The 14,333-nt window shown below is 34.0% G+C and overlaps 1 protein-coding gene across 3 annotated transcripts in view; it reads left to right on the top strand.

The window, feature by feature from the left end:
- The window catches only part of FSTL5 (follistatin-like 5), a 235,197-nt gene that overhangs the window by 164,646 nt on the left and 56,218 nt on the right, over window positions 1–14,333 (top strand). For all 3 annotated transcript variants that reach the window (XM_009995923.1, XM_009995922.1, XM_009995921.1), the window contains exon 7: window positions 9,369–9,489. In XM_009995923.1, coding sequence (XP_009994225.1) covers window positions 9,369–9,489 — 121 coding nt within the window. The remainder of the gene's footprint in view (window positions 1–9,368; window positions 9,490–14,333) is intronic.

Below are 14,333 nucleotides of genomic sequence, written 5' to 3'. Positions count from 1 at the left end.
CTTAAATGAGGAACATTAATATCCCTGGACAGAAGTTAGCCTGCATTAATAAACACAAACTGTTGTTTGTAACTGTTGTTACATTCTTCAGAATGGAGTTTCTTTTATTATCCTGCCACTTTCTACTATATATACCATACTGCTATTTACTGTATTATCCTGTCTTCTTCTTGATTTACAATTTTCTGTCAGTCTGGTTTTTTGAGCAGTGGACTTACACTAGATTCAGGACTTGTTCTCATTGAAGCTGTAAAATATTCGATTGACAGAAGGTATACAAATTTTGTGCTTAGGAAATTCTGGATTTCTTTTCCCTCTTGAGCTGGAAGGAAAACTTTCAAAATCTTGAAGTTGTGCCAAATGCACTTATTCTCAGATTTTTTAATAGAATTTAATTTCTTCCTGACATGCAGTAGCAAACCACAGAGTTGCATTGGTCTCCCAACATGAGCAGAGAGACTGATTACTTGGAAAGTAGAAGCTGTAAAACTGACATTAGTGTGAAAAGCCTGAGGTGAATTTATTTGGCAAACCAAGCATACATCAATAATTGTTTTTAAAAATGCTTCCAGTTAACCTTCAAAAGATTCTCTACTCTCTGTCTCCTTGCAAAAAAGTAAGGTGCAGATTCTGAAAAATAAATACATAAAATATGAACAAAAATGCAACATTAGTATTACTGGTACTTCCATGAGTCAACTGAGATAAAATGCAGAAAGCATGGCAGCAAAAATAAGGGGTTTATGTATACTGGCTATGTGTTTTACAATCAAACAGCTGTTGTTTTGCAAATATCTAGATGGCTGCAATTATTGATGCAGCTTTTTCCTTAGCAGAGCAATGCAAAATTTTAATTCTTAGGTGCTTATTATTTTCCTGACCAGTTCAGAGGCTGATGATTTTTTCCTTTCCTGTAAGAAGATCAAGCTTTAAAGAGGAGGAGGGGAAAATCCTGACCCAAATTCTGTTGTCATTATCACTGACAGTATCACAATAGTGTTATAGTGTTTACATTACCAATTGTCAGTAAAAAAGATACGAACTAATATAATTTTCTTCGTTGTTTTAGGTTTTCCAAAAATTGCAAATAGGAATACAGGTCTCACATGTAATAAAAATGTTATTAATTCAAAATATTTGGTGTTTGCTAATTCTATTTTTTATGGACCTAGCAATTTTCTTCTGTCCTCATCCCTGTATTCTTCTCTTACTGTCCTCGTTATATTTTCTTTCATTGTTCTTCATTTTTTCCAGTTTTCTTTTTTGCTTCTTTTTTTTTTGTTTCTTCTTTATTTTTCCTCTCTTTTTAAATTTTTTTAAATTTATTCTGAGTTTCTCTTGGTTTCTCTCTCAAGCATTTTATAACACACTTGAATCTCACTGTAAAAACCTGAAATGCCAAAAGCTAGGCCTGAAAAATTACAGTAGAAAAAAAAAGTGAGAAAAACCCCCTCAAACAACAAAAACCCCAACAAAACAACAAACCCAACATAAAAACCAGAAAGTAAATATTTCCCATTTTTTGAGTTCAAGGTGAATCCTCTGGACCTAGGTATCAAAATCCCTGTTTGAATTATAGGCATTAATGGTTTAACTATAGTATACCTTGGTGTTATTTGGGGCTCTGAACACTACATGAGAAGTTGGGTTTTTTTTGTGACAGTTAGGCCTTTTCTAGAACAACCATGTTTTCTGACTTAAAAAAATACAAAAGTCCTCTGTCAATTTTGGTTATAATCTCTTCAGATCACCTAAATCTGGACTCTATTCCTAGTTCAATTTTCTGAACTTCTTAAATTATAGGAACTGAATTATCAGGTTTGCGTTGTGGATGCACTGAGTAAAAAGGAAAATAAGAACTTGATATTTTTCAATTTGGGGCAGATGTTTTTTAACAGAGAAGTTGTGATCTGTAGATGGGAGAATACTCAAGATTTGCAGTACAGAAGGTTTTTATACAAAGCCAAAAAATATATATTTGAGAGCAGTTTGTTGTCTATAAGTTAACTGTGGTTTAAACCCCTCCCCCCCAAACCAAAACAAACAAAAAAAAATCCTAGTCTTTATGATGATGAACAAATTTAAACAGTCTGTTTCATTATTCATTCTCATGTGGGGAGAACTGGCAACAGTCTTTCTAGAGCTGTTAATGAAGAAGTGCAGGCAAGCTATCATAAACTCTCTCATATGCAAATCATTAGCATATGAAAGTAAGTTATAAAGCCAAATAGTTATTGATTTGTAAACAATCTTTAAGTTTGTGTTGCATTAACACTAAAACAACTAAGCAAAGATTCATTGTCACATAAGTGTTTTGATCCCATATTCCTTTTATCATTATTTGTGACACATATTGTGATTCTTAAATGTCAAGTCCTTCAACAGAACAGAGTTGCAGTGGAGTCATTGTTGAAGTAATTGTTCCATTCTATTTTTCTTACTCATGACAAATACAATTGTAAAAATACCATGCATTTATTTTTGAACAACAGTCTGTTTAACAAAAATTGAACTTGTAGCAATGTTTTTAGGGTTATAAAATATTTTTTCAAAAGCTAAAGAAACCCTTAATATGTATTGCTATTGATGTTTGAAGGCTCTGGTTCAACAATGCATGTGTGTGTTTGTATGGATGCATTTTTCCTTGACATAGCTTGTGAGTTATTCTATTAAAAAAATGTATGTCAGCATTCATTGTCAAAGAACTCTGCTTATACTTCACCATCCCTGTGCAAATACTGCTTACAATATTAATTTTTCTTTGTATTGAATTGTTTGCTTTAATTAACAAAATAAACATTGAACTCACTATAATAATAAGCTAGGGACATAGAGTTTGTAGTTGTAAAAAAACCCAACCAACAAAGTAAATAACAAAATGAAAAAAAATCAGCACCAACAAAATGCCCTGTCCTTAAAACCTTGGATCGATGAAATGACAATGTCATGTGGGAATCCCACTGAAATACTGTGTCTGGGTAAAATAGCCACACGGATATTTTGTCCAGTTTCTATGAAAAAGAAGAGAGAAGCCATAACACAAATAATCCATTTACTTATGAAATAGGTATGGCACTTAAAGATATCATCATACTACAGTGTGTCAGTCAAGGACTTCAAAGAAATATCTAATAACTTAGCATAAGGAATGCTAAATTGAACTAGTCTCCAGGATGCATTTAGCAGCTAAATGTTAATACACTCCGTCCCATGTCCTCTTTTCCTCATATGTGTCTTTGGCTGAGATTAGGCAAAAAAAATGTAGACAGCAATAGTATTAGCCATTTGCTAGATAAAGTTTAAGTACCTCTAGTGTGTCTTTGAAGAGTTGTTCTTCATTCTTCTATGAATAACTTGAAGAACAACTTTTTGAAAATGTGTTTAGCCAGTAAGGGGAAAAAAGTTAATTGAATTTACTATTATATACACTTTAAGAAGAGATTAAAAAAAAAACAAAACTGGGAAGATTGCTGGAGTTATTCAGGTGGGGTTTTTTGAAAAGAGATGCAGTTGTATTGGTTCACATAATCAAAGTTAAAAGTTAACTTACATAGTGCGATATTGAAGACTTGGGGAGAAATATTGTCTATGTAACTGAACTGCTAATGCATAAAGCTATAGTTATTTTAAGAAAGGCAAGTTATTTAGAGTCTTACCAGCTGGGTTAATTTTTAGGTGGGTACTTTTCTTCTCTTACTGAGCAACTAGTAGAATCATCTGAACCACAAAGTTGTGCAATATGATGTTTAGTTACCCAGAAATACAGTGAGATACATTTTCTGAATAAATACTTTTAGGGAAGGAAAACTAAGAAGTGAAAGAGAAGCTAACTTAGATTTTAATTTTTACATTTAAATTTTAGTCTGCAAGAAGACTGAAGATATTATAACAAAAGGTAGTATGAGCATAAAATCACTGAGTTTCTCTTCTCTGGGAAAGGAGAAAAACTGGAAAGTAATGCAGTCGGGAGTGAAAAAAAATAAATCCTAATGAATTGGGAAAGTAGTTGGTGAGATCATTATTACATTAAAATGTAATAGTAACAGACTAGAGGTTTATGCAACCAGGTGTTTTGTCGTTGATAATATTCAAAGGATAAAATACAAGAATAAGGAAGCATATAGTAATGTTTTGTATCAAAGTTCTTTAAAAGTGCAGCTCACAAACTCCCTGAGTGACATATTATAGCTGTGTTTTCTGATTTTAAAAGCTTTTGATAGACTGTTCTGTGAATTTGAGTAATTTACAGAGAAGGTTACTTTGTAAGGAAATGAAGATTAAGTTGAGTTTGATAAGGTGCATGTAAGAAGTCAACAAATATAAATGAACAAAGGAACCAAACTGTTTTCTGCTGGGATGTTGCCTTTTAGGACCAAACTGACAGCACAGAGATTACCAAAACACTTTCATGACAGATAGATGTGTTCACAAATTATGCAGCTTTTTTGTTCTGTGGTAGAAATGGCACAGTCCAGGAAAGTGAGATGGATGAGCGTGGCAGCTCATTATGTGACCTCCCTGTCCTACTGCATGGAAGGTGGCTCAGTCCAGAATTGAGCAGGTCAACATAGCAGGTCCATCTGGGTCATGTGTGTGGCTGAAGTGCTGGATCCCCCGGATTTCTCTTTGGTTCACTTGTCTGGAAGCCTTTATTTGCCATTGAGTCTCTTGCATGTCTCTGTGGTCTCTCCCCTGACACAATCAATTATGGGATTGAGAATGCAAGTCGATCAACATGTTCAAATTCACTTAATGCCAACAACTGTCAGTTGCTGTCACTGGTGCTCACAATCTGCACTTGTCAAAAATACTCATTATCTTTTCAGTGATGTTTTTACATTGATTAACAGGTTGTTTCTGCCAAGTGAACCACTGCTGTTATAACCAAATTTGAAACAGGCTCATCCTATGCCAGCTAACACACTGGACCAAAACAGGATAACTTTTGTTCAGAAGCCAGTAATTTTGTCACTGTGATCATGCAATATGTTTGCTACACTTAGACATTTTAGTACATCTGAGCCTTCTATTCTTCTATATTAATTTAATAGATGTCAAGTCAGATTTCCTTCTGTAGTACAGTGACAGGCCTTCTGGATAGAGGAAATAGCACAGATATTCTATATCTTGATTTTAGTACTGACTTTTACAGCTTCGTAAGCTCAGGAAATGTTATCTAGATGCCACCAGTTTATGAAGAGCTGCAACTGTGTTTGAAGGTAGTACTAATTGAGACCAATAAGATCAAATTAAAGAAATAGCTGGAAATGTATAGGAATTCATCCAGCAAGGAAAAGGGCATTTATGAAAATAAAATTATCCCTTGTATCAGTGTATGAAATAAAAAATTTGGTTAAATTAAACATCTTGGCCTTATAGTGGGTAGCAGACTAAATTTGAGTTTCATTGTAATAAAAAAAACAAAACACCACAACAAAAAAAAAACACACAAAAAACCAAAAAAGTTTTTCTCCAATTGCTTTTTAGTTAGACACTGTATTATGGAATTAGATCACAGGAACAAAAATTCAGGTTTTGTAATAGGGAAGCTACGTAAGTACAAAGTGGAAAACCTCTTACTTAGAGGGGTTTTTTTAAAGAATGGATTTTACAAACAGGATCTATCTTCTACATAAATCTCCTTGTAGGTTCCCTCTAAAGATTTTTAAAAATGCATTTCATAGGTGGTAACTTCTTATGGAGCAGCGGTAAATGGTTTTGCAAGCTGAATCACCCATTCAGGCAGTAATGTCACATGGATAGCTAAAATCATGATTAGTAGGCAAGCATCATCATATGTTACCTGAATGCTTTGGTATGTTTGTGGTACTTCATTGTCAGCTGCTACTCAATATGAAATTGAATATACACATGTGGAAATGCTCTAATGGACATAATTCATTTCCACAGAACTATGGTGGAAAGATCTGCTTATCATCAGTGTGAAACCAGGGACCTCAACATTGCTTTGGTTTTTAGACAGCAGACCAAGTTAACTGAAGAGCATAGGAGAAGCAGCATCTCTGAATTAATGTAGACATTTTCCTCCCCTTTGTACATGGGAGCTCCACAGATACTACAGTCCTTCTCAGACAGTTATAGAATGCATCTTATAGAGGCTTAAGGCAATTTCAGCCAAAGAATTTCTTAAATTACATGGTCTTGCTTGAACTCAAGATTATGTATCCATTTGTAATGCTTCATATAACTGCAGCTTCAGTCTCTTTGATGCAATAATTTTACTCCAGTGTTCTCTGGCTATTATCCACTTCTAAAGCAGTGACCTTTGTTCAAATGGAGTATGGAATGCATGCCAGAGTGGTAGTATGCGACTGGTAGGGACGTCTTATGATAGAAGGAAAGAGGCACTTCTAAAAATGTTTTGGTTCAATGGTATGATGCATATTTAAACACCCTTTTAAATGCCTTCTTTTTTCTTCTTTCATTGGAAACAAAGTATACATTAGGCCAAGAGGATGAGCTAAACCTAGGAAAAACTCTGTGCTGAATTTCAGGGACTGTTTTCTCTCTTTTGACTATTGGACAGCCACCTTTATCCACCTGAACTATGATGATGATTTTTTATTTTTTTATTTTTTTCTCCTGTCAGTTACAGGCAGCTTTGATCACAAAGGAGAACCAAGGAGAATGTTTCAGATATTTCCAGAGCTCATATCCTATTCTGTAATTAACATGTAGAATGGAAGAGTTTACTTTCAGAGCTTGTTGTTAGCAGATGTAATGTTAGTAATCCAGGTGTTTCCTCCTATCCAGCTGCTGTAAAATTATGTGCTTAAAGATGGAAAAGGAGACAAGAAAGATGCCTGATTCTAAACTAAAAGTACAGCAATGTGGCTGTGTCACAGTATAAACACACTGACTACATGTGTTTATAAAAGTTGTATACATGCTTTTCTTAAAGGGTACCTTTGGTCAGACTGTGAAATATTATTAACTTGAAAAGTTTCAAAAATTGACAACTCAGACATGATTTAGCCAATCCTACTATGTTCCATTTGCTCTAACATCAGCAGATCTTGATTACTCCCTACGGATGAATATAATTCAGATGGAGTAGAAGAAAACTTTTATAATGCCTTAGTGTATACCTCTAGTTTGAGGTAAATTTCTTAGGCTGTTACAATGTTAAACACAAATGATAGAGTAGCCAGTAAAAAGAAAGGCTCTGCTGGGCCTCATACTTACAAATACGGAAGAACTGTTTGGGGATATAAAGGTCAGAGCAACCTTGGCTCAGATGGAAGAGTCAAGGTGCCTATGAGGAGACAGCAAGGCAGAAAGCAGGAGCACAACCCTGGACTTCAGGAGAACAGATTTCGGCCTCTTCAGGGTGTGCTTGGAAGAATCCCGTAGGAAACCATGCTGGAAATAGAGGTCTAAGGAAGCTGGTTAATTTTCAACGATCACCTTCTCTGTGCTCAAGAATGGTCTGTCACAATGAATAGGAAATCAAAGGCAGCCAGAGGCTGTCATTAGTGAATGACAGGGAACAAAAAAGGAAGGTAGAACCAAGGCAAATGACCCAGGAAGACACGGATAAACTATTTAAATGCATAGGATTAGGAAAGCCAACACCCAGTTGGAACTGAATCTGGTTAGTGACATGAAGAAAAGCAAGAAGGGTTTCTGCAGGGCTTCAGGGCTGTATCAACAGCAAAAGGAAGACTATGTAAAATATGGAACTACTCTTGAGTAGGACAAGGGACCTGGTGAAAGAAGGTGGAAGAGGCTGCTTTACTGAAGGTCTCCTTTGTCTTTACCAGTAACACTGGTCTTCAGGAATCCCAGAACCCTGAAATCACTTTACAAAAGTAGTGCTTCTGTAATGAATCACTGAGTCCAAAGAGACACATGAATACTGTAGGTTGGCAACTATCCCTGTTCTAATGAGTCAGACACCTGTTGGATAGTTTGGGCTCTGTGTGTGAGCCTGTGTGTGTGTGAATATTTGTGTTGCATCTAATTATAATGTGTATGTGGTTTTAGTACCATATCCTGTGGTTAATCACAAGAAGGGGATAGTTTAAGTTATTTAAAGATTTTCAAAGGCTATTTTAGAGGCTCCTTATGTTAAGGAGTATAATATAGGTATAACCTGACCACTGAATAAGTTTAGAATGAAAGTTAAAAGAAAGCTGTATTGTATATATAAGAATTCTGAAAAGCTTAGGAACAGCTTTTTAAAACACAAGACAGGTAGCTGGATTTATGATAGACTATATTAACCTTAGGGATATGATTTTAGAGCTTGGGTTCCTCTCAGGAGCAGGGGCTGACTTACATATCAGAGGAGATCCAGCATATTTTTCCTAGTATGAAACAGTGATTGTGTCTTCATGTTTTTCATCATAGTTTATACACTTTATTTCTGAATTATTTTATGGCAGAAATTATCTACTAGATTGAAAATTATTTTTATAGTTTTCTATTTTATATTCTTTGCTAAAATAATTTAATCACTGTTTCATGTAAATACACTGCATATATAACAACAAAAATATTGTTACGTGAGACTAAAAAGAAACTAATTGTCAAGAAGAGGCCTTGAAAAAGTAAATAATAGAATTACTATAGAAAAAACAACTCCTAGCAGAATCTGTACAAATACTTAAGAATCTATGAGACATAGGCTTGAAGTAGGTAGATAAGGTTAGGACTTTTAGAGTGGTTCTTGCAGGCATGAAAAATAACAAGGAATAACACTGTTAATTGTTCTGTACATTTTCGTGGTAATTGGCACCATTTACAGCTTCTAAATTTTAAATTATAATGTATTCATTGAAATTTAACTGACAATTGAACTGAGAGTTGAAATGAGTGTCAATCTTTTGAAGTTTTCATCCTATGGAACCTATATGCCCATATAAAAGCATTACTTTAAAAATAGTGATTCAAACTTGATGAAAAATAGGGGGGGGGGGGGGGGGGGGGGGCAGTGTTGTTTGCTTGGTTTGGTTTTTTTGTTTGTATCTGCTCATTTCAAAGGATAACTGCACTTCCACAGGATATCATTGGTAAATTGTGCAGAGATTTAGTTTTTCTGTCTGATCAGATCCAATCCTAAATAGCTTTTCTTCTGTAAATTACTATCTTTACTAAATAAGCAAACATACTACTTCTGCACAGTTTAACTGGTTGTTAAAATAAAAGTTGTGTTTTCTGTGGCAAGATCAAATGACTCCTGCATTTACAAATATGTTTGGTTTTCAGATTACTGTCAGCTATTCTGGTTTAATATTTGTGATGTTTGATATTTACGTTGCAGCTTTGTTGCCAGGATGATGGGCCTAATTACCCTAGAGATGCAGAAATAATTAGATAACTTTGTTTGTAATCTTTCCCGGTAGGATTTTGGAGATGATGGGTCCTTGTACATTACTAAGGTTACCACAACTCATATGGGAAATTACACCTGCTACGCTGATGGCTATGACAAACTCCATCAAACTCATATTCTGGAAGTGAATGGTAAGAAAAATTTTCTAATCACGAAACCCTAAGAGACCTTGACTTGAATTTTGTTGTGCAGATCTGTTCTTCTTGGTTTACTCTTTTTATGTTGTTACATCTTAACAGAAAAAGATACAATTGTTTTTCCATATCATTCTCCTATAAATAACCTTGCAAAACTTTAAAACATAATATTTTAAATATAATATTTTTCATTTATTACTTTTGTATGAATAAGCATTATTAAAAGGAGTAAAGATAATCCAGAGTACTATATTTTTTAGTATTAATTTAGTAATTTTGAAGAACACACTTGAAAAAATAAGTGCACAGGTATGTTGTGTTATGAACTTAAAAAAAATGCACTACCCTAAAAAAAGTGGTAATTGATATGGTCTTCTAAATTTATTATTTTGAAATCTAATTTTTATTTTAGTAGATTAGGCATCTGGATTTGATTTTACATTTTTGTACATCTGTTAAAGTTGTTAGGACCACTTTCTTGAGCTCTGTACTTAGACAAAACTTAAATGCAGTTGTTACTGGTGCCCTGATGACAGCCCTTTCCCTTCTTGTTAACTGTAGTATCCTCTCCTAGATTTTTCACTTATATATATTATTTTTTTCTAAATTATTTTAAGCAGTTGTTCTCCTCCACTGATGAAGAGTTCAGGGATCCTAGTGTGCTTTATCCCCAGTGAGGTTTAATGCCTTTTGTTGTTTGGGTGACTTAGTGCTTTCCTTCATTTTCAAAGTTCATGTTTATTTTTGACTTTTATGTCTGTCTTTCCACAGTAAACTGTAAGTGTTTGTCATCCATGTTGATATTTAATCCTATCCAGAAAGCTGTTTGAACTCAATCTTCTCTTGCAAATTTACTTTACATTAACGGGCTCCAAGTTTCTGCTAAAGTGTATTATAGATCTAGTTTCTTGGCCCCTGCTGTTGCCATCATTCCTTTTTTTTTTGTGTTAATTGTTAGTCAGTTGCATAAACTCTTATTAAAATTGACTTTTGTTGACATCTCCTATCCAAAAATGCTGAAATATTTTCTGATATTCATATCTTTTATTGATATTCACAGAAAGCAAAACTTCCAAGATTATTTTACTCTCCTAACATGGTTAATTCTACCTTTAATAACATGGGCTTTTTTCCACTTTCTGTTGATAACATTCTTCTCACTTTAAATGACCTTGATGTTCAGTGCTATTTTGCAGGTTTTTTAAACATGTTTCTGCCACTGTGTTTCTTCAGGAAACTGGTTTGGAATATCTATTTATCCAACTCTTTTAATTTTTTTTGCCATTTTCTCCCACCTCCCCTTTGTAAATAGAATGTCCTTCCTGAGCTAATACATGACTTCAATGCCTTTTCCTCCTTCAAATTTTATTCAGGAATTCTCTTCTGTGATTTAGAAAGTCAGGTAGCAAATGCTGCATAGACTGAAGTGCAATTGACTTCCTGTAAACACAGCAGAATTATTGGTGAGTTAGGCATATTTGAACGTCCTTGACCATCTTTCTCCTTTTGTGTTTCATGTGTTCTGGCTTACCCTAATTTATTAAGAAAATTATATTATTGTAAATATTTTCCCCACCTATTTCAATCTGCTAATAATCCCAAAGAGGTGTGCTGCAACAGTTAAAATATTAAGATTTTTCATATTTAGCTCAGTTCAGCCCACAGTGAGGCAAAACTCCACTGAAGCTGAAGGTTTTCTGCAAGACTAGAAGATGAAGAAACATTATGTGGCATAGCTGAAGGAGTAACTGTATTTTTTTCTCGTGAAGAAATGAAAATGATATATTCCATCTGTAAACCACTGTAAACCTTTATGGTGCCCAAGGCAATCACTGTCATTGCTGCTCTGTATCATTCATGTAAATTTGAAGTTGTCCAAACAAATTGACTGGTCCACGCTTGCTCTGTTCAAATAGCTACTGTTCCAAACTGGAGTGGTACTTTCCAACACCATTTAGGATCTTGATTTTTTTGGAGAGTGAGAAAAAGTGAAAAGAGTCCCTTTGAGCAATAGAATAATTTGCCATGAATGTCGCGGATAAATGGAGTTAAAACCACTGAGATTAAAGGTCAAATGAACAGCTTTTGCAGTTTAGATCTGTATTTCTAAGCAATAATCTTCCTAAGCACAAGGATGATGGTCAGTTCTTGTAGCTGTGATAATGACTAATTATTTTAATGGCACTTGTATTAACAGGAGAGTCAGACAAAAGGTTAATGAGATAATGAGGCCCCATTGATCACAAAGATCTAATGTGAACGTTCAGTGAAAACAATGTAATTGGATTTTAAATTCTTTCCTGAGTTCCACTGTGTAAATCTAGATATTTTCAGAATAAAATATTTATATATTGTACATTGACTAGTTTGCAAATATTATATGTATATAAAATGTCTATGTATTTTTATTTTAATCTTAAAACCTTTAGGACTTTTTTTTTAGTTTTGAATTGCCTCATACAGTACTAAAGAATAATTAGCTTTCTTTGAAGTCTTAACAATACATATAATCAGCAGTGTAAAAGGTGTTTTATAGTGAGAAGATTCAGTCTAATCTTACACAAATAATATAACGAACATTGTCTGCCATATTATAATAAGTTCATATTTAACCCTTTTTCATAGAAAATGGAATCAAATGCCCTAAAATAAAAGCTGTAATGGTACAGGAGCAATTGTTTCATTAAACAATGCTAGTTATTAGCATTTACATAATACTTAAAACTTTAAGTGTATAATTTTGTGACTGTGTGATTCTGAGATTACATCTGAGCCTGTTAGTTTGATCCACCCTTTCCCCTGTCCATATCTGGTATTGATATTAGTTCCATCAGGTATTTTTCCTTTAATGTAGTTGACATGAGAGGTCATAAACTCCATGAATTAGGAAGTTTGTTCTCAAGTAGTGATAGGTATGTGTGATAGTCTTAGTATCACTGAAGACAAAGAGGAGCTATATAATTCCATCTCCTGTAAAATGTTTATAATATCAGCTCTGTAATTTGTTCACTAAAATCTGTCTTTACCTGATTTGTATTTCAGAATGATGTGTGTTTTCCCTTATGCTTGTTTATTAGCCTCTGTCTTTTTTCCACGGCAGCCATTCAAAAGTTCCTAGAGGAATGCTGGCAGAGTTCTTCCAAAACAAAGCAGTAAATAGTGGTCAGAGCAAAAAAATTGTAACAAACCCAGATATTCTTGTAATATGGGTAGTTGTATTTTTTAGGGGGTCATCTATCTCTAAAATGCCATTTGATAATATTAATATATTCAATTAGCCACTTATATATTAATATTCAGCTATTTAAGATAACAGACAACTGCGTCAAGTTAGTTGAAAGAGCAGATTTGCATAATAAACCAAGATTCTTTCCTTAGATTTATGTTATTGCTTATGATATTTTGAGTGTTAAAGAAGCATTTTTAATAATGATTACTCTTTCTTGTTATTACTGTTCTGAGGATTAAATGAATTGTGACCCAAAAATATCTAGAAAGTTCATGTTCTCTTTTTAGCTTAATATTTTTCAAGTTACAGATCTATGCTGTCTGTAACAAGAGATGCTAATATTGATCATGAGGACAATTATAGACATGATACTTAGATGAGTGTCTATATATTTTTTTAAACTCAGTTTTTCTATTTTGTAAGCATATTCATTTCATTTCTGAAAAGGTGTTTCTAGACAAAAATAAAATGTCTTTAGTCATATTACAACCAAACATTGAGACTAACTTCAAATCCAAACTTGCTCTGGAAATGATATGAGTTTATGGTGTATGTCACAGATTAATTTACTATATATTTGTAGCTGCAATATGACTTTTTTTCCCCCCCTTTTTATGTATAAACAATGTTATCCTATTCGCTGAGCTTGGATATTCACCATATTTGGAACCAACAGTCTCACATGACTCTTTGAACCAAGTAATAAGGGATGTAGGCTTCATGTTACATACATGATTCTGCTAAATACAATCATGCAATGTTGTCTTCTCTCCCCTCCCTTTTCAACCTTTGTAATGGCCTCTCCCTTATAAAGTATGCCTCTTTAGATTAAGACATTAGAATATACCACTTTGAAAATCCGCATGAACAGTCACAATATTTCTGTACTTAAAATTTGCTTTTGGCTAATATTTATGGTCAGTTACACAAAAAAAGTGTTTGACATGAACTCGAAGTATTTACATCAAACTTGTCATATCAAATAATTTTTTTAGACTAAGCCCACACTGCACTATATTTGAATTGCCTGCGTGCCTCAGTTGCAAGGTTCTTGGGGCATATTCAGGTAGGCTCCAGGATAATTTGAACTTAAAAAAAGAAATTACAAAACAAAATTGGAAAACTTCCTTGTCTAGGTAACATATCAGACACAGAGTTCCTGAGGAAAGTGAGAAATGTCAAGAAACGGAAGAAATGTAGGGCAAGAAATAAACCCTAGTGTCATGCAAGTACCCGTGTGTCTGGGAAAACACTGCTAAAGGGAACAGGACATACAAAGAATTAGGGGACAGTAGAAGAAAACTCAGACCCACTTTCACTTGAGCAGGTCCTCACCTTGACATCTCCTAACCCTTGAGTAGTTAATTTAGCAACAGTAGCATCTTGTGATGTAGGTTTTGACTGTTGTTTAGGAAGTGTTAGATTTCAGTTTTAATCTTTTCTAAAACTTTTCTAAGAATAAAGTTGCTCCAAAAATACCATCTACCTTCTGCTCAAGCTAAACTAAGATATTCCTTTTTCTATACAATGAAAATTCTCCAAGATTGGACTGTTAGAAAATTCTCTTCACACACACTGAAGACCGTTAAGGTGTGGTAGTTAAATAGTT

This window comes from Chaetura pelagica, unplaced genomic scaffold, assembly GCF_000747805.2.
Source record: "Chaetura pelagica isolate M959 unplaced genomic scaffold, ChaPel_1.0 scaffold142, whole genome shotgun sequence".
Lineage (NCBI taxonomy): Eukaryota > Metazoa > Chordata > Aves > Apodiformes > Apodidae > Chaetura > Chaetura pelagica.
Note: the sequence above shows the minus strand (reverse complement) of the source record. Positions and strands in the feature narration are given on the sequence as shown.